This window comes from Arvicola amphibius, chromosome 8 (genome assembly GCF_903992535.2).
Source record: "Arvicola amphibius chromosome 8, mArvAmp1.2, whole genome shotgun sequence".
Taxonomy (NCBI): Eukaryota; Metazoa; Chordata; class Mammalia; order Rodentia; family Cricetidae; genus Arvicola; species Arvicola amphibius.
The window spans coordinates 66,733,257-66,750,890 of record NC_052054.1 but is presented as its reverse complement, the minus strand read 5'-3'; the positions used below and the strand labels follow the sequence as shown (position 1 = coordinate 66,750,890).

Sequence of the window (17,634 nt, the reverse complement as noted above, 5' to 3'; positions counted from 1 at the left end):
AGGGAGAAGAGAGAGAAGGAGGAGGAAGAGAGAGAAGGAGGAAGAGAGAGAAGGAGGAGGAAGAGAGAGATTCAGAAGGAAAGAAAGACTGCCATAGGTGTAGAGAGGAGATAGAAGTGTGAGAAGATTCAAAAGAAATAAGACAGCAGAAGAAGACACTCCCTAGCAGATGACAGGAAGAAGAAAAGGGAATCTGGGAACTCTCAGGGCCAGGAAGATTGTTTCAGACGGTGACACCAAGGCAATCCTCCCACAGCTTCCCCACACTCAACTGGGAAAGGACCTGTGTGGGTGCCCAGGGTCCCTCAGGCTGCTTCCTCTTTGGGGGGTCTAGATAAGGGGTGCCTACCAAGGTCAGCTGACACCAGGCAACCTGAGATGGAGCTCAGGGCCCTCGAGACCCCTGAGGATGGGGATGCAGAGGTGAGAAGGGGACAGAATGGAGGCAGAGAGACAGAGCAGAAAATAACAGAGGGAGAGACGAAGGACAGAGAGAGAGACAGAGACAACACAGATAAGAGAAGAGAGAGAGAAGAAAGAGAGCTGGAAGCCCAGATTCAGGGAGGGACAGCAGCACAGACCCAATTGATCACTCTCTGGGATCAGAACACAAAGATCAGAATGCAAGGGAGAGAGGATGAAGGGGTCCCATTGGGCTAAGCACGAAGCCATGGTTGGGGTTGAGAACTTCTGGCTGCCTCCCTCAGGTGGGGCAGACAAAGCCTCTAAGCCCAAGACCCCTAACTTTGCTAGGACACAAAAACAGGTGTCCCCAGGCTGGGTGACTCACTGTGACTCATCCTTCTCTCTAGGGACAGTGACCCCTGTCCCTGCATCCACAGCTTGGTTCTAGGCTTGGCCTCTGATCTCTCCTGTTGCTCAAAGAGACCCCAGATGTGCCTCTCAACCATCCCATTCCTTCTCCCCGCAGGAGGACACAGCCACAGCCCTCCAGCGACTCGTCGAGCTGACAGTCAGCAGGGTGGCATCGGTGAGAAGCCTGTGTGTCCAGTACCATCTCATCCGAAAGCTGGGTTCCGGTTCCTACGGCCGAGTGCTCCTAGCCCAGCCTCGCCAAGGGGGTGAGTTCAGTCACCAAGGGGTGGACTTCACATTCTTCCGTCATGAGCCGTCTCTGAGATAAGCCAGACCTGGTAGGAACTCGGAAAGTACAGAGCTCTATGATCTGAGAGACATAGGCCACCCAGGGAGAGCAAGTGGCCGCCTCCAGGTCACACATCACACAGCAAGGCAGGCGAGCAAACTGAACTGAAATTCATGCCACCACCATGTCACTTTATGTTATAGGGAATGGAGGACCAGAGAGGGTAAGGCAGTTATACAAGAAAACACAGCAGTCCAAGGCAGAGCAGGAGGGACACAAGGGAAGGTCTAGTTCCGACCTACACGTCACAGGTGGAGACACTTGATTTTTACATGCAGCTTCTCAGGCTCCAAGAGGTAAAGTGGTTTGCTGAAGATCCCACAGCATGACCAGCGTGTCCCGGGTTCTCATCTGAGCCCATCTTTCTGACAGGTCAAACTGTGGCCCTTAAGCTCCTCCGGCGGGACTCAGTCCTGAGAACAACGTTCTTGAGAGAATTCTGTGTGGGCCGCTGCGTCTCTTCACACCCAGGCCTGCTGCAGACCCTGGGATGGCCCCTGCAGACACCCCGACATTTTGCCTTTGCCCAGGAGTATGCACCCTATGGGGATCTCAGCGGAATGCTCCAGGAAAAGGCAAGACTGGATAGGACGGCTCAGGTCCCTCTCAGTCCCTAACCCCAAATCAGTACCCCATTGAGATCACCCTGAGACCCCAGAATGACCCCCATTTCTAAGTCTTAACACGGCTGCCTACCTGACCCCAACGCTGATCCTATGATCATCCAAACACAAGCTGAAAGAGTTGGCTGGGTTGGTGTTCGGATGGATTGCAGCTACTTGGGGGTGGAGAAGACACAGATTTGAGGCTCCAGCTGGCATAGGGACTGGGAGGTGGAAATGGATGGGTGGGATGGAAGGGTTTATGGTTGGTCATAGGTGGCCATGGTTGTAGAGGAGGAAATTCAGAACAATACTGTGACAAGGGCAGATGGGCACAGGCTGTGTCTGCAGGTCAACTTGGGTTGGTTTCAAATGTTGTTTCCTCTAGAAAGGATACTAGGTCAGGACTGAATCCAGGAGAGTCTAGTCCCTTTTGTGCTTGGAGAGAGGGTACATGGAGATATTAAAGGGGTGGCATTTTGGGTTTGAGATAGAATTAGGGGTAAGGGAAGGATGAGAGGGAGAAGGGAGAGAAGATAAGTGGGGGGATGGATGGATGCATGCATGCATGCATGCGTGCATGAATGGATTAGTGGATGGTGAGTACGTACATGCATGGATGGACTGCTGGATGGCTAGTTTGATGTGTAGAAGGATGGATTCATGGATGGATGGACAGCTGTGTGGGTGCATAGATAAATAAATAGACGACTGCATGGATGGCTGCATGGATAGTTCTATACACACATAACTGCATGGTTAGTAAGATTCATGGATGGACGGATGGATGCATGTATGAATGTATAGATGTATAGATGGCTGTGTGATTGGCTAGTTGTATGGATAGCTGCATGGTTGGCTAGTTGTATGGATGACTGCATGGTTGGCTAGTTATATGGATGACTGCATGGTTGGCTGGTTGTACAGATGGTTGCATGGTTGGCTAGTTGTATGGATGGCTGCATGTTTGACTAGTTGTGTGGATGGCTGCATGGTTGGCTAGTTGTATGGATGACTTCATGGCTGGCTAGTTGTATGGATGGTTGCATCGTTGGCCAGTTGTATGGATGGCTGCATGGTTGGCCAGTTGTATGGATGGCTAGTTGTACGGATGTCTGCATGGTTGGCTAGTTGTATGGGTGACTGCATGGTTGGCTGGTTGTACGGATGTCTGCATGGTTGGCTGGTTGTGTGGTTGGCTAGTTGTATGGATGGCTGCATGACTAATCGGATGTATGGATAGGTGGGTGGGTTGATGGTGGGTGAGTGTGTAGATAAAGTGAATGGAAGGAAGATAAAGAGGATGAGTGCTGGATATGATAACAATAATCAGTTGCTGCCTGGATGCGGAGTGAGTGTGGGGTAGAGTTGTGATTTAACACTGTTGGGTGGAGGTGTGGCTGGCCAGTAAGATAGACTCTATTAGGACATGAGTTAGAAATGAGTTCTGCGTCAATATAGGACTAAGACCAGGATTAACTAAGGGGTTTAGGTTCTCACTGAGACCTTTACTACACTTGGGAAGCAGAGGCAGGTGGATCTCTATGAGTTCAAAGTCAGCCTGGTCTACATAGTGAGACACTGTCTCTAAGAACCAAAATAACACACACATACACACACACTACAGAAAGGAGGGAAGGAGAGAGAAAGAGTTTGAGAATTTTAGGATCAGGAGGAACTTTGAAAGATCTTCTGTGGCTGTAGTTCAGTGGTAGAGAACTCATCTGGCATCCATAAAGCCCAGGGTTTGATCCCCACCACAGTGTAAACCAGGGACATTGGTGCATGCCCGTGATTCCAGCACAGGGCAGGTGGAAGCAGGTGACCCTCAGCTACCAGGTGAATTTGAGGCCGGTCTTGTCTACCCAAAATCCTGTGTCAGAGAGAGACAGAGACAGAGAGACGGAGAGAGTCACAGAGAGAGACAGGGAGAAATAAGTTCTGATGAGAAGTGGGGTTCTGTTGGGGGTGAGTGGAGGGAGTGATAAAGGGTGGCTGGTCTGCAGAACTTGGCATGTTTGTGGAGATATTGGATGGCTCTGGGGACCCTGGGTCCTGTACTTTCAAACCTCAGGAGTCAGAGCCTTCAGGAATCAAGAACATGTCCAGGATGATGAAGCAAACAGCAAGTCCTTTTTTTTCTCCCCAACCTCAGGGCCTCCCAGAGCGGATGGTAAAGAGGGTCCTGGCCCAGCTGGCTGGAGCCCTGGACTTCCTCCATGGCCGGGGGCTAGTGCACGCAGATGTCAAGCCGGACAACGTGCTAGTCTTCGATCCTGACTGCAACAGAGTAGCCCTAGGTGACTTGGGTTTGACCAGACCTGAGGGCAGCCCAACTCCTGCCCCACCAGTGCCTTTGCCCACCGCACCACCTGAACTCTGCCTCCTGCTGCCTCCAAACACCCTGCCTTTGCGACCAGCTGTGGACTCCTGGGCTCTGGGCGTGCTTCTCTTCTGTGCCGCCACAGCCTGTTTTCCTTGGGATGTAGCATTGGCCCCTGATCCTGAGTTTGAGGCCTTTGCCGGCTGGATGACCACCAAGCCCCAGCCCTCTCGGCCACCGGCACCCTGGGACCAGTTTGCACCCCCGGCTCTGACCTTGCTCCAGGGACTTCTAGACCTGGATCCTGAGACTAGGAGCCCTCCACTGGCAGTCCTGAATGTCTTAGGGGATGACTGGGGGTTGCGGGGGAGCGGAGAGGGAGCTGGGAGCTTGGTGGGTGTGTCCTATAAGGATGGGGAAGAAGATGAGGGGGGATCGAGTTTGGAAGAATGGACAGAGGAGGAAGATGAAATTAAAGATGGTGGGAGGACAGGGACGGACAGCAGAGGTTCCTGACCAGGTGACAGAGAGAAGAGGTCAGAACAGAACCCTGGGAAAGACGGGGGGAACACACTTCACTTTTCCCTTATGGAGGCTGGACTTGGATGTATAATGCCCGCCCCCTGCAATGCACACACACACAACTGAGGCCTCAGGGGTCCAGAGTGTGCGCCACTGTTGCTGTGGTCTCCTCACCTCTTCCTCCCCTCCTGCGCTGTTCCCCTCCTTCCCTCTTTCTCTCCTCCCTCCTCCCCTCCTCCCCCTCCCATCTTTGTTTTCATCTTCTTCCTTCTTTTCTGTCTTGCGCTCTCTCTTTCCTCCCCTTCCTCCTCCTCTCTTCTTCTCTCCTCATCATCCTTCCTTCTCCTCCTCCCCTTCTCATCCCGATTTTTCTTCTGAGACAGTCTTGTGTGTCCCACGCTGGCCTCAGACCCACTATGTAGCTGACCTTGAACTCTGACCTTCTGGCTTCCATCTCCCCAGTGCTGGGATTATAGGCATGCATCGCAATGCTGTTTTTGAGGTGGTGGGTAGAGATGGAACCCCGGGGCTTCCTGCACACTAGGCAGGCCCTCTATCAAATGAGGCTCATCCCCTGGCCCTGAGCATCTTCCTGACAAAAGTTTCTGTTTCTCCTGCGATTGTAATTCTGTACCCGGAAACACTGAATGCTTATCATGAATTCTGATGGGACCACTCTTCTCCTCGGAGACCGTGGGTGGCTCCCACCAACTGGGGCACAATATCTGAATATATAGGATCCGATATTATGTTGGTCTAGCATTTCCTGGGTTCTGTGTTGGTGATGTTGTGGGAACTGTTTATGTATCCTGAAGTTAGCTACACACACACACATCACTGCCGACATCACTCAGTCACCTTACATGCTCCACCTGGCACATTTTACTTCCATCTTGGCCTACGGAAACTGGTCCCCACCCCAGCCATCTTGTCTATTCTCCTCCACCTCCACCCATCATCACAAATTTCTGGGATGTGCTTGCTTTTATCTCACTTCTAGACACTTCCAGTTTCTGTTTCCACAAAGCCCCAAGTAATCTGGCTCCAACTATCCCAGCTCCATCTTTGTTCAGGGACCCACCAATCATGAGAGCCGGGACTGGTTCCATGGCTCTTCCTCTCTTTTAAACAGCACACAGACCCCAGCTCAGTGTGCCTCAAGTGCCCAGCACCCGGCAGAGGAGCAGGACCTAGAAACATCCCAGGAATTTATACTTAGAACATCAGGTTCTCCTGTATCCCAGAATGTAGCAGAGGGTGACCTTGAACTTCTGATCCTTCTACCTCCACCTCCCAACTGATGAAATTACCAGCCCGTGCCCCCAGGATGATTTGTACAGCAATGCAGGTTTCAGCGGAACTCCAGAGCTTTGTGCGGGTCAAGCAAACACTGCAAACAGGTCTACATCCTCAGCCCAGAGAGGTACACTTTCTAGATTTAACAGTAAGTTCACTAAATGCACTACGGTGCCCCCCAGACTGGACCTAGGAACAGGAAAGGGGCCTTGAAGGCAACGACGGTGGACAGGTCGACTGTTGTTGGAAGCATAACTAACAGCCACAAATGTCGGGTGAGATGCTGATCTCGGGTGAAGCCAGGTGAGGGGTCCAAGGGACCTTTGCAACCCTGTGACCTTTGCAACTGTTTTTGTAAAACTGAGAACATTTACACGATAAAAAGTGCGTTTGGTCGATGAAAGGAATCCACGTCATCCCCAGTGCTTTAAACCCAGCAGACAGCGCAGCTGTCCTGGAGAAAGGGGAAAAGTCACCCTTGATCCCCAGTTGCTCTACCACCTGTTTCTGGTCCCTCGTCTGAGGTCATTTCTCATGACATCATTTTAGAATCCTGTCTCATTTTATCCCCAAACAGAACCCTAGTGTCTGGGCTTCTGGACATACCTCTGAAAATATTTGTGTCCGTCAATGGGCCAGCAGAGGCAGGAGCTGGGGAGCAGACCAGATGGGGCCAGGTTAAAGGACAGATGGGGCTGTCTGAGGGAGGAGGCTATGGTCTGCACCCCTAGATGTGAAAGAAGAGAGCTAGGATTTGGATCCCTGGGTCAGAGAGAAGAGGTCTAGCATCTAGTCTCCTGGATGGTGGAAGGGGGGCTGGATCCCTGGATTTGAGGAAGGCAGTTTAAGTGCCAGGGTTCTGGGCCTAAGGGAAGATAGCTGGGGTCTGGGATCTTGAATCTAAGGGTAAACAGATGGGGCCAGGACTCTTGAGTCTGAGGAAAAACGGGTGGGGTCTGAACCTTGAATCTGAGCTAAGAGGGTTGGGGTCTAGAGTCCCGGACTTGAGAGAGGAAGGCTGCCCGGACCCTTGGATCTGAGGGAGGAGGGCTAAGAGCTTGGATATGAGAGATAAAAGATGGGACCTAGACCCCAGTGTCTGGTAGGAGGGCTGCATTCTAGACTCCTCCACGGAGGAAGGAAGACTAGAGGGTGGACCCTGAATGTGAAGAAGGAGGCTGAAATCTGAACTTCTGGGTTTGAGGGAGGAGGGCTGTCTGGACTCTTGGGTCCTAGGGAGGAAAGCTGAGCCCCCCCTACCCCCCATCTGGGGCGGTTGTCCAACTACAGCCAGTACTAAGATTCAACACACGGTGTCGCTCTGCCCCTAGAGGGGGGCAGAAGGGGCGGGGCAGAGGGTGGGGCTTTACGACCCCCCAAGGTGGGGGCGGAACTTGTTTGTTCCTGGGCAAAGCGATACTGGCAGGAGCCCTGAAGTGCAGGGCACTAACCGCAGTAGGCAGAAAGGGGTCAGACAAGCCTTGAAGAAGGTGAGGTCTGCAACGCTCAGGCCAGGTCAGAAGCAGGGCAAGGTTAAGCGGTTTGAGGTAGGCTGCAGCTGAACAGGAAAACGGGTGGAAAGAGTCTTGGACCCTCAGCAGGACAAGAAACACCTTGAAGCAATCGGGTACTTGAGTGTTGTGGGGTCCAAACACCCAGGCTATGTGAGTTATAGACGTTCCTGGGACAGTCATAAGTTATGGTTTGGACCCTTAGGTCTCAGGGAGGAGGACTTAGGGCTGGACTCCTGGGTGTGAGGGAGGAGGGCTGGGGTCAGGGACCCTGGATCTGAGGGTAGATGGATGGGGTCTGAACTCCTGAGTCTAAGGAAGAAAGCTGGGGTCTGAACCCTGGATGTGAAGGAGGAAGGCTGGGGACTATATTTCTAGGAGGGGAGCTGGGGTCTAGAACCCTGGGTCTCAGGGAGGGCTGCTGGGCTGTGAGGCTTGGACCACAACATGATCGAGGGTTGAAGAACTGGGGACAGGTCCAAGTGACAGCTCCGGGCAGGACCCTGATATCTCAAGCAGCATAGGGCCCCACCCTTCCCTGGAGGCAGAGAGCACCTGTTTGCTCTTTGGAGGGAGCTTCTCATCCACTCTGGGCCCAAGTCTGTTTGCTTTGGAAACAAGATGGGGGGGGGGTGTCTCAATGGCTTGGTTCATCTTTCACCCTTGTGCCACCAAGTGGCAATGGGAATGGGGGGGCACCTGACCTCTTGATTGACCTCACCTCACACCAGTGACTGTTTTCCACTCCTTGGGGTCCCTCACAGGATGGAAGTGAGTCACACTGAGAACTGGCAATCAGGCCTCAGTCCAGGTCCAGCCTCCTTCAGACCCCAGCCCTCTTCACTTGGACCCATGGGTCCCGACTCCATCCTCCTCCTTCAGACTCAAGACTCCAGGTCCCAGTCCTCCTCCCTCAGACCCAGAAGTCTGGTTTCCTTGCTCTCCCTCCATTGGGCATAGGCTAGTGACCTCTGAGTCCTGAATCCCTTTCTTTGTCTGTCTTACAGAAATGCCGGGCAAACAGTCAGAAGATGGGCTGATGGAAGTGGCAGCTGTGGAGGATGGAGGTGACGAAGGCCTGGGGGGGCTCACAGTAGAGGAGCTGCAGCAAGGCCAAGAGACTGCTCTGGCCTTGGAGGACATGATGGCTCTGAGTGCCCAGACCCTGGTCCGCACTGAGGTGGAGGAACTGTACGAGGAAGTACGTCCCTTGGGCCAGGGCCGCTTCGGCCGCGTCCTGCTGGTTACTCACCGTCAGAAAGGTACTGGGTCCCTGGCACAGGTGCGCCACAGGGTACATTTGAGTGTAGAGACTTCAGGCAAGCTTAGCCGGGACTGGGGAGTCACAACAACATCAACCAGATCTTCACCACTTTATTTCTAAGCTGTGTGTTTTAGGAGTTCCTTTAACTCCTCTGAGCCTCAGCTTTCTGCTTTGCAGAGAAGCCTGGCTTTATGGTGTAAACCTTCATAATCACATCACTCTACCAATCAGGCTGAGGCGGGAAGGTTGCTGTGAATCTGGCCTAAAATGTACATAATGAGTTCCAGGTTAGCCATGGCTACATAGCGAGATGACTGTGTCAAACAAAGCCGGGCGTGATGGCTGATTCCTGTAATTCCCGTATCCCTGATCAGGAGTTTGAAGTCATCCTGTGATCTGTATGGAGTTCCTGGCCAGCCTGGGCTACATAAGAGTCTGTTACAAAATGAGAAAGTCAGGCAGGATGGCTCAGCAGCTAAAGGCACTTGCCAGGAAGTCCAAGGATCTGAGTTCAATTCCCCAGGTTCTACCTGGTGCAAGGAGAGAGCTAAGTGCCCCAAGGTGTTCTCTGACCTCTGCAAACCTCCTCCCAGCAAACACACAATCAAACAGTGTAAAACTAAAAAGAAAGGGGAAAAGAAAAAACTATTCATACTTAAAAAAACAAACAATGATTTTCTAACATACAGTCATGTACACTTATCTCCATTTCCTGGGAGTGTTTGAAACTGTATCTACTGTGTCATCCATCTTTCCCTTCTCTTTCTTTTTAAAATTTTATTAATTTTGTTTTAGTTATGCACATATGGGGGGCAGTTGTGCACATGAGTGCAGTGTCCAGAGAAGCCAGAAAAGGGCAACAAATCCCCTGAAGCGGGAGATACAGGTGGTTGTGAGCTGCTGGATGGTGGGTGCTGGGATTTGAACTCTGGCCCTTTGGAAGAGTAGTGATGATTATTCTGATTGTTTTTTTCTAACTTTTTCTTCCTCTCTTCCTTCCTTTCTTTTTGTTTTTGTTTCTTGAGACAGTGTTTCTCTGTGTAGCCTGGGCTGTCCTGGAACTCACTCTGTAGAGCAGTGTAGTGAATGGAGCGGTGGGCTGTGTTCCCGGAGCCCAGCTGCCCGGCTAGTTTTCACCCGAAATAATTACACAGAAACTGTATTCATTTAAACACTGCCTGGCCCATTAGTTCTAGCCTCCCATTTGCCAACTCTCACATCTTGATCAACCCATTTCCAATAATCTGTGTTGCACCATGAGGTGGTGGCTTACCGGGAAGATTCTAACCTACATCCATCTTGAGCCGGAGCTTCATGGCATCTGCCAGACTCTTCTTCTTCCCAGAATTCTGTTCTGTCTACTCCACCCACCTAAGGGCTGGCCTATCAAAAGGCCAAGGCAGTTTCTTTATTAATCAATGAAAGTAACACATAGACAGATGACCCTCCTACACCATTTCCCCTTTTTCTGTTTAAATCCACAAAGATCCACCTGCCTCTACTTCCCGAGTGCTGGGATTTAAGGTATGCGCCACCATCATCTGGCTCATTTAGTTTTATGCTATGGGTGTTTTGCCTGCATGCACGTCTGTGTACCACTTGCATGCCTGGTGCCCTCAGAGGCCAGAAGAGGACTCCATTCCCTGAAACTGGAGTTACTGATGGTTATTAGCTGCTGTGTTGGGTGCTGAGAATCGAACCTGAGTCCTCTGGAAGAGCACCCAATGCTCTCCACCCCTAAGCCATCTCTCCAGCTTGTCTGCCTGCCTTCCTTTCTTCTTTTCCTTCTGCCTTTTTCCTTCCTTCTTTCCTTCCTTCCTTCCTTCCTTCCTTTTTTCCTTCCTTCCTTCCTTCCTTCCTTTCTTCCTTCCTTCCTTCCTTCCTTCCCCTCTTTCAGACAGGGTCCTATGCAGTCTACAATGGCCTCAAACTTGCTATATATCTGAGGCTGGTTGGGCAGGGCTGAAGATGTAGCTCAGTGGTACAGTGCTTGCCTGGTACATGCGAGGCCCTAGGTTCAATACCCAGTTCTGGACAAAAACCAAAACACCTCATCACATTTCACCATCCTGCTGGGCAAACACCAGTAACTGCAGCACTCAGGAAGCAGAGGAAAAAGTGCTCAGTGGCCTCACCCACAGGCCACCGAGATGGCTCAGTGGGTAAAGCCTTGTAAGTCGTACCACCTGAGCAGAATCTCAGGGTGGAAGGACTAAATTTTCTGTGCAAAGTTGTTCCGTGGTCCCTACATGCTCACCGTGCTGCATGCATGCTCATAAAGTCTCTCTCTCTCTCTCTCTCTCTCTCCCCCCTCTCGATGGAGTCTAGGGGCTGGAGAGATGGCTTCATAGTTAAAAAGCATTTGTTGCTTTTGCAGAGGACCCAAGTTCTATTCCTGGCACCAACAAGATGACTTACCACCATGTAAATCCAATTCTGTAGGATCCAATGCTTTCTTCTGACATCTGTGGTCACCAGGCATACATATGGTTCACATACATACATGTAGACAAACACTCCATGCACATAAAATAAAACTGAAAACAAAGAAAGAATAGGGGGTAGAGAGATGGCTCTGAGATGGTTCTGCAGCTAAGGGGGTGTCGGTTGTGACACACACCTTTAATCCCAGCGCTCGAGAAGCAGATATCCGAGTTCAAGGCCAGCCTGGTCTACATAGTTAATTCCAGGACAGCCAGGGCTACACAGCAAAATCCTTTCCTTTAAAAAAAAAAGGACTGGGGGGGGGGTGTGGTCTTACCCTTCCAGAGGACCTGAGTTCAGTTCCCAGTATCACACAGCTCACAACCACCTGTGACTCTAGTTTCAGGGGCTCTAACACCCTTTTCTGTAGCACCCCACATATGCCTCATATGCTCACACACGCATAAAATACATAAATAAACATCAAAGATCACCCATCAAATTGAGACCAATGTGGTCAATGGAGACCCAGGGCAGGTGAAATTACCCAGAGATCTTGTCTCATAAAACAAAAAGAAAGGGAGGAAAGAAGGAAGGAAGGGAAGCCACATTGGGGGGGGGGGGGTCCTAAGAATTTGTCTTCCACTGTTTGAAGTTGAGGGAATGTAGTTTGGCCCATAACACAGAGAGGCAGAAAGAATGAGAGCGCCACCGGGGTCTGCTCAGAGCTTGGCGGCTTGAACAACAGCAGGGGAAGTGAGAGACTGCCGACGAGCCTTCAACTGCTCAGTTTCACTAGACGGATCAGTTACGCCACTGCAGCCCAAGCTCATGCTAGATCAGTGGTTCTCAGCCTGTGGGTTGCGACCCTTCAGGGGTCAAATGACCTTTCACAGGGGTAGCCTAAGACCCATCAGAAAACACAGATATTTACATTATGATTCATGTAATTTGGATGGCCAAATTACAGTTATGAAGTAACAACAAAAGTAATTTAATGGTTGGGGTCACCACAAAATGAGGAACTGTGTTAAAGGGCCGCAGCATTAGGAAGGGTGCTGCGGGTATGAAGCCATAGGCAGGACAGAGATGCTCACAGTGGGAAGTGAGCAGAGACCGTCAACACACTGGGCGAGACCTGGGGCTGTAGCTCAGGCATAGAGTACTCTACTTGTTTTGAGGGCCCCCAGCTCTGGTTCAGTCCCTAACATTGCCAAAAATAACCACAAAATAACTCAGAGGGTGATGGGAAGTCAAGATTCCTGGAGGAGATACTGCCCCGTCAGGCTGGAGTGTGCAGAGTTTGAACAGTGGATGTTTGTTTAAAGAGGCAGCCGGGTCTATCACTTCAGCCTTACAGGAAGCTGACGGAGTAGGATGGCCATTTCAGGGTTTATCTGAGGCTGCAGAAATCATTCGAGGCCCCTTAGAAACTTAGTGAAAACTTATATAAAAGCAAAAGTAAAAAGAAGTCTGAGGATATAGCTTGGGACTCTGGCACTTGCCTAGAATGTAGCAGTGAGAGGCCAGGGGCACGGCTCAGTGATAAGCGGTTGACCCAGAATCTACCAATGAGTGGGAAAAGCACTGTTCTTCCTTAGAGCCTTTGCCTAGAATCCCCAGTGAGGATGGGGGTGGAGGGGAACACGTGCCTAGCATGCCTGAGGCCCTAGGTTCAATCCTCAGCAATAAAAAAAGAGAAAGTTGGCAGCCTGCCTGCATTGTACAGCAATACAACCCCATGGTAGATAAGATTGCTCAAGAACTAGTAGTCGGCGGTTAAAAGCTTGACACTAGCCATTCTTACCTTGAAGGAAGAATCTAGGAAGGTGTTTCTCCATAGACTAGGATCGTGACCCCTTACCTGGACCTGTTATCCTGTACTCTGTACATTTTCCCCGGTTGCCCCAAGCATGTCTTTGCACCAGCCACGGTGGTCCATACCTACATCCCAACTGTGAGACAGAATGAGCAGGATCTGTTTGTGAGACTCCGAGCAGCGGGGTCAGCACCTGTCCTTAATGCTTGAGTTGGCTTTTGGGAACCTGTTCCTCACACTGGGTGTCTCACCTTGCCCTAATACAAAGGAGGAGCTTAGTCCCACCTCAGCTTGATATGCCATGCTTTGTTGATACCCATGGGAGGCCTGCCCCTTTCTGAGCAGAAACAAAGGAGGAGAGGGATGTGGGGGTACAAAGGGGAGGCCAGTGGAGGGAACAGGAGGAGAGGAAGGAGGGAAAACTCCCATTGAGGTGCAAAATACATGAGTAAAAGTTAATTAATAAAAAATTCTCCCACATGGGATTATTATCATGGGAAGTCAGTCAATGGAGGTTCCAGTTTCAGTTTCTACTCTCCCTGAGAATGGAAATGCAGAGTGGACATGGGTGGACATGGGTAGACATGGGTAGACATAGATGGACATGAGTAGACATGAGTGGACATGTGTTGAAATTGGTAGACATGGGTGAACATGGATGTTGAATGCTATCAGAATAGGTTGGTAGAAAGGCAAGGATTGGGGAACAAGAAGGCACTTGAGAAACAGATTCCATTCGGAAGCCTAGGAAGAGGATCAAGAAAGCTGGTTCTAGTGACCCTAAACTCTTACCCACCTCTGATATCCACCCTTGTTGCATCTGCCCCCACCTTCAGGAACACCCTTGGCACTGAAGCAACTCCCCAAGACCTCTACTTCCCTCCGTAGCTTCCTGTATGAGTTCTGTGTGGGCCTCTCACTCGGCACACATCCTGCCATTGTGGCCGCCTATGGCATTGGCATTGAGTCAGCTGGTTCCTACAGCTTCCTGACAGAGCCTGTCCTCCACGGGGACCTCATCACCTTCATCCAGCCCAAGGTGAGTAGGTGGCCCTGGAGATGGCTTTGTGAGCCTTACCAGGGTTCATGGGAGGCTCCAAACAGCATGAACCCCAAGAATTGCGTTCGCTGTGTTAGGCCACACTGGTCCCCATCTAACCCCAGCTTCTAGAATTGTTGGGTCACTTTAGACTTCGTTGACTATGTCCTATTGAGATTAACCAACTCTCACAAGCTCATAGTCTGATCTGCTGGAGTTAGCGGGCGTCATGGGCTCACAGGGACCCATGTGGCTCCATCAGTTCACACTAGGCCATCAGTTCACACTAGGCCTCACAGATCTCTCCAGGTCACACAAGGTGCTCATGCTAAGTCTCAGCATTCTTACAAGCCCATGGGCTCATACTAGGCCTCAGAGGCCTCAGAAGGTCACAGTCCTCACAGCTAACACCATGCCTCATGGGCTTATGCTGGTTCCTCCTCATCCCCCTCAATAGTTTCCCTCAGCAGCCTGGGAGCAGTGGAACTTTGTTATCTTTTCCTCCTGCAGGTGGGTCTTCCCCAGCCAGCAGCCCAGCGCTGTGCGGCCCAGCTGGCCTCGGCTCTGGAACATATTCATTCCCACGGCCTAGTGTACCGGGACTTGAAGCCAGAGAACGTGCTGGTGTGTGACTCAGACTGCTATCGCATCAAGCTGACGGACTTTGGCCACACCAGGCCCCGAGGGACCCTGCTCCGACTCACTGGGCCACCGATCCCCTATACCGCCCCTGAGCTGTGTGCGCCACCACCCTTCCCCGAGGGGCTACCCATCCAACCTGCCCTGGATGCCTGGGCTCTGGGAGTCCTGATCTTCTGCCTTCTTACCGGCTACTTCCCCTGGGACCAGCCCCTGGTGGAGGCGGACCCTTTCTTTGAGGACTTTCTCATCTGGCAGGCCTCTGGCCAGCCCCAAGACAGGCCACAGCCCTGGTATGGCCTGTCACCTGTGGCAGACACTCTCCTGTGGGGACTGCTAGACCCTCACCCCAGGAAGAGGAACCCTGTGAGCTCCATCAAGGGTTACCTAGGCCAACCCTGGAGGCAGAGGGAGGGAGAGGCTGAGGAACTGGCAAAGGGCCTGAGGGAAGATGATGGGTAGTGAGGCCTCGAGGCTGCCAAGGGGGAGCAGCGAGCATGCCGAGACCTGCTTAGCCTGTGCTGCCTGGCTGTGGCGTCCTCTCAGCTGTCAGTGTCTCCTACCTGTCCTGTGTGTGGTCTGTGTTCCTCCTCTATGCTCTGCACGCGTGCGTGTGCGCACACACACACACACACACACACACACACACGTGCGTGTTGTGTGAAGGTCGGAGGACTTTTGGGAGTCAGTTCTCTCTTTCCACCTTGGGGCCCAGCAAGGGAACTGAGATCTTCTCAGACTTCAAGCGCCTTACTTTACCTACGGGAGTCACCTTGCCATCTCTGGTCTTGAATCTGGATCCTCCTACATCAGAATCCTGAGTCCTGGGATAACAGGCATGCACCGCACTCAGCTCTTCTGCATGGCTGCGCCCCATCCCGCCCACCTCAGGTAGCCTCCCCCACCAGCCCCAGACTTCACGATCCCAGGCCCCTCCTTTACTACGTGTTCCTGGCGCACGCTGCATCTCTTCTGACCGTACACCCTCCCAGATGGGGTGGGTCTTGGCTCCCAAAGGACGGCCCTACATCTTCAGAGTAGTGCCGGGCCTGCAGCAAGCAGCCAAGTAAGCAAACACATCTGTTCACCAGAGCTTCCCACCGGGGCCCCTCCCACTCTCCACCGCTGTCTGCCCGGCTCTGATGTCTCATCTTCCCTCGTGGGGCTTCACGCCACTCGAATCTACTCCAGCTTTTTTCTCCCACCCACCTGCATGGCGGGACACTCCCCCCACCCCCAGCTTACCATGTGAGATACTTTATGTATTTTTGCCTCAGCTGCCCTCTGCAAATAAAGTCCCCCTGGCAACAGTTCTTGTGCTGTGACTCTTTCCATTTAGGAATGCGTAGTGTGTGCACAGGCAAAGAGTGAGACACAGACAGACACCCATCGAGACCGAGGGAGAGACAGAGAAGTTGTAGGACCAAGTGGTACTTGGGTAAGGACTCCCATTGGTTGACTCTTATATGGAGCCTGTGTCGGCAGGTACCAGAATATTGTTCAGACAGCTATTTAATTTTTAATTTTAAAAAGAATACATCAGGGGCTGGAGAGATGGCTCAGCAGTTAAGAACATTGGTAGCTCTTCCAGAGGTCCTGAGTTCAATTCCCAGCAACCACAATGGTGGCTCACAACCGGCTATATTGAAATCTGGTGCCCTCTTCAGGCCTGTAGGGCTCTATGTGTAGAGAGATCACCATATACATAAAATAAGCATTTTTTAAAAAAAGAATTCATTATTATATGCTCCTGTCACAGTGCCCCTGGAGCGATCAGAGGACAGTATGCAGAAGTTGATCCTGTCATGCTGACAGGCTCAGGGGCAGGTGCCATGACCTACTGAGCCTTCTCACCTGCCCAGTTTTTAAATTTTTGTTTTTTTCTTTAATTTTTAAAGATTTAAGTATTTATTATGTATATAGCATTCTGTTTGCATGTGTGCCTGCACACCAGAAGAGGGCACCAGATTTCACTGTAGATGGTTGTAAGCCACCATGTGGTTGCTGGGAATTAAACTCAGGACCTCTGGAAGTTAATGCTCTTAACCTCTGCAACCTCTGAGCCATCTCCCCAGCCTTTTGTTTGTTTTTATAACACAGAGTTTTACTATGTAGGCCTGGCTGTCCTGGGACTCTCTCTGTAGACCCGGCTGGCCTCAAATTCACAAAGATCCACCTACCTCTGCCTACTAAATGCTGCGATTAAGGGTGTGCCACCACTACCAGGCCTTTTTTTTTTCTTACATGATCTTACATAGGCCAAGCTGCCCTTGAACTCACTATGTAGCTGAGGATGACCTTGAACTCCTGATCCTTCTGTCCCTACCTCTTGAGTGCTGGAATTACAGTCCCGCACCACTGTGCTGGGTCTCTGCAGTCCTACTATTGCAACCCAGGGCTTGCGGTGTGCTAAACACACATCCCCAGTCCCATGAGCCACTTATTTCCTCTCTATTTTACCCAACCAAAGTTTGTGCGGTGCCAGTGTCATAGAAAACACAGTCCTGCCTGGGTAGATGTCTCAGCTGGTAAAGTGCTTATCAGAAAATCATGGGGTCCTGAGTTCCTTCCGCTTTTAAAGACATCCTTTAAAAACTCCTGCCCTGAGGAGGAAGAGACAGGCAAACCTCTGCGATTCGCTGGCCATTCAACTTTGCGCGCGTATGCTTGCATAAGCACAGCCGGGTGAGGTAGGTCAGACAGGAACCCAGCCAGTCCTCATCCACCTGGTGCCCCCCCCCACTCCTTCTCACCCTCCCCACACACCCTAGCCCCCTCCTGGCAGCCGCCTTGTTTGCAAACACTCTCTCTTCCTCTCTGTGCCCTGCTTGGCTGCAGGCCCAGAGGAAGGCTACAGCTCAGGGAGGGATCATGTGTCACTGGCTCCCTAGCCCCCTGCGCACACCCCTAGTGCCCCTGCTGTGGCTATGAGGTGCTGCCTGCGAGGGGACTGGCAGAGCATGTGTGCCCGTGTATGAAGTGACCCCAAGGACCCTTGGACTCTGGGTTGCAGCCAATGACGTAGGGATG

The 17,634-nt window shown here is 51.6% G+C and overlaps 2 protein-coding genes across 2 annotated transcripts; both read left to right on the top strand.

Moving 5' to 3' along the window:
* The first annotated feature begins 378 nt into the window (after window positions 1-378).
* Sbk3 (SH3 domain binding kinase family member 3) lies at window positions 379-4,606 on the top strand. Its single transcript, XM_038340894.1, has 4 exons — window positions 379-423; window positions 932-1,082; window positions 1,538-1,740; window positions 3,923-4,606. Exons 1-4 carry the CDS (start codon window positions 379-381, stop codon window positions 4,604-4,606), a joined length of 1,083 nt encoding a protein of 360 aa, XP_038196822.1.
* A 3,822-nt stretch (window positions 4,607-8,428) lies between these two features.
* Window positions 8,429-15,066, top strand: Sbk2 (SH3 domain binding kinase family member 2). Its single transcript, XM_038338355.1, has 3 exons — window positions 8,429-8,681; window positions 13,763-13,965; window positions 14,476-15,066. Exons 1-3 carry the CDS (start codon window positions 8,429-8,431, stop codon window positions 15,064-15,066), a joined length of 1,047 nt encoding a protein of 348 aa, XP_038194283.1.
* The last annotated feature ends 2,568 nt before the right edge of the window (window positions 15,067-17,634 follow it).

Bases quoted from the DNA above. Each gene is read 5' to 3' on its own strand.
- Sbk2 (XM_038338355.1), top strand. From the start codon at position 8,429: ATGCCGGGCAAACAGTCAGAAGATGGGCTGATGGAAGTGGCAGCTGTG. The intron at 8,682-13,762 runs GTACTGGGTCCC...CCCCACCTTCAG, and splicing joins GGTTACTCACCGTCAGAAAG to GAACACCCTTGGCACTGAAG. The intron at 13,966-14,475 runs GTGAGTAGGTGG...TTCCTCCTGCAG, and splicing joins TCACCTTCATCCAGCCCAAG to GTGGGTCTTCCCCAGCCAGC.
- Sbk3 (XM_038340894.1), top strand. From the start codon at position 379: ATGGAGCTCAGGGCCCTCGAGACCCCTGAGGATGGGGATGCAGAG. The intron at 424-931 runs GTGAGAAGGGGA...TTCTCCCCGCAG, and splicing joins CTGAGGATGGGGATGCAGAG to GAGGACACAGCCACAGCCCT. The intron at 1,083-1,537 runs GTGAGTTCAGTC...TCTTTCTGACAG, and splicing joins AGCCCAGCCTCGCCAAGGGG to GTCAAACTGTGGCCCTTAAG.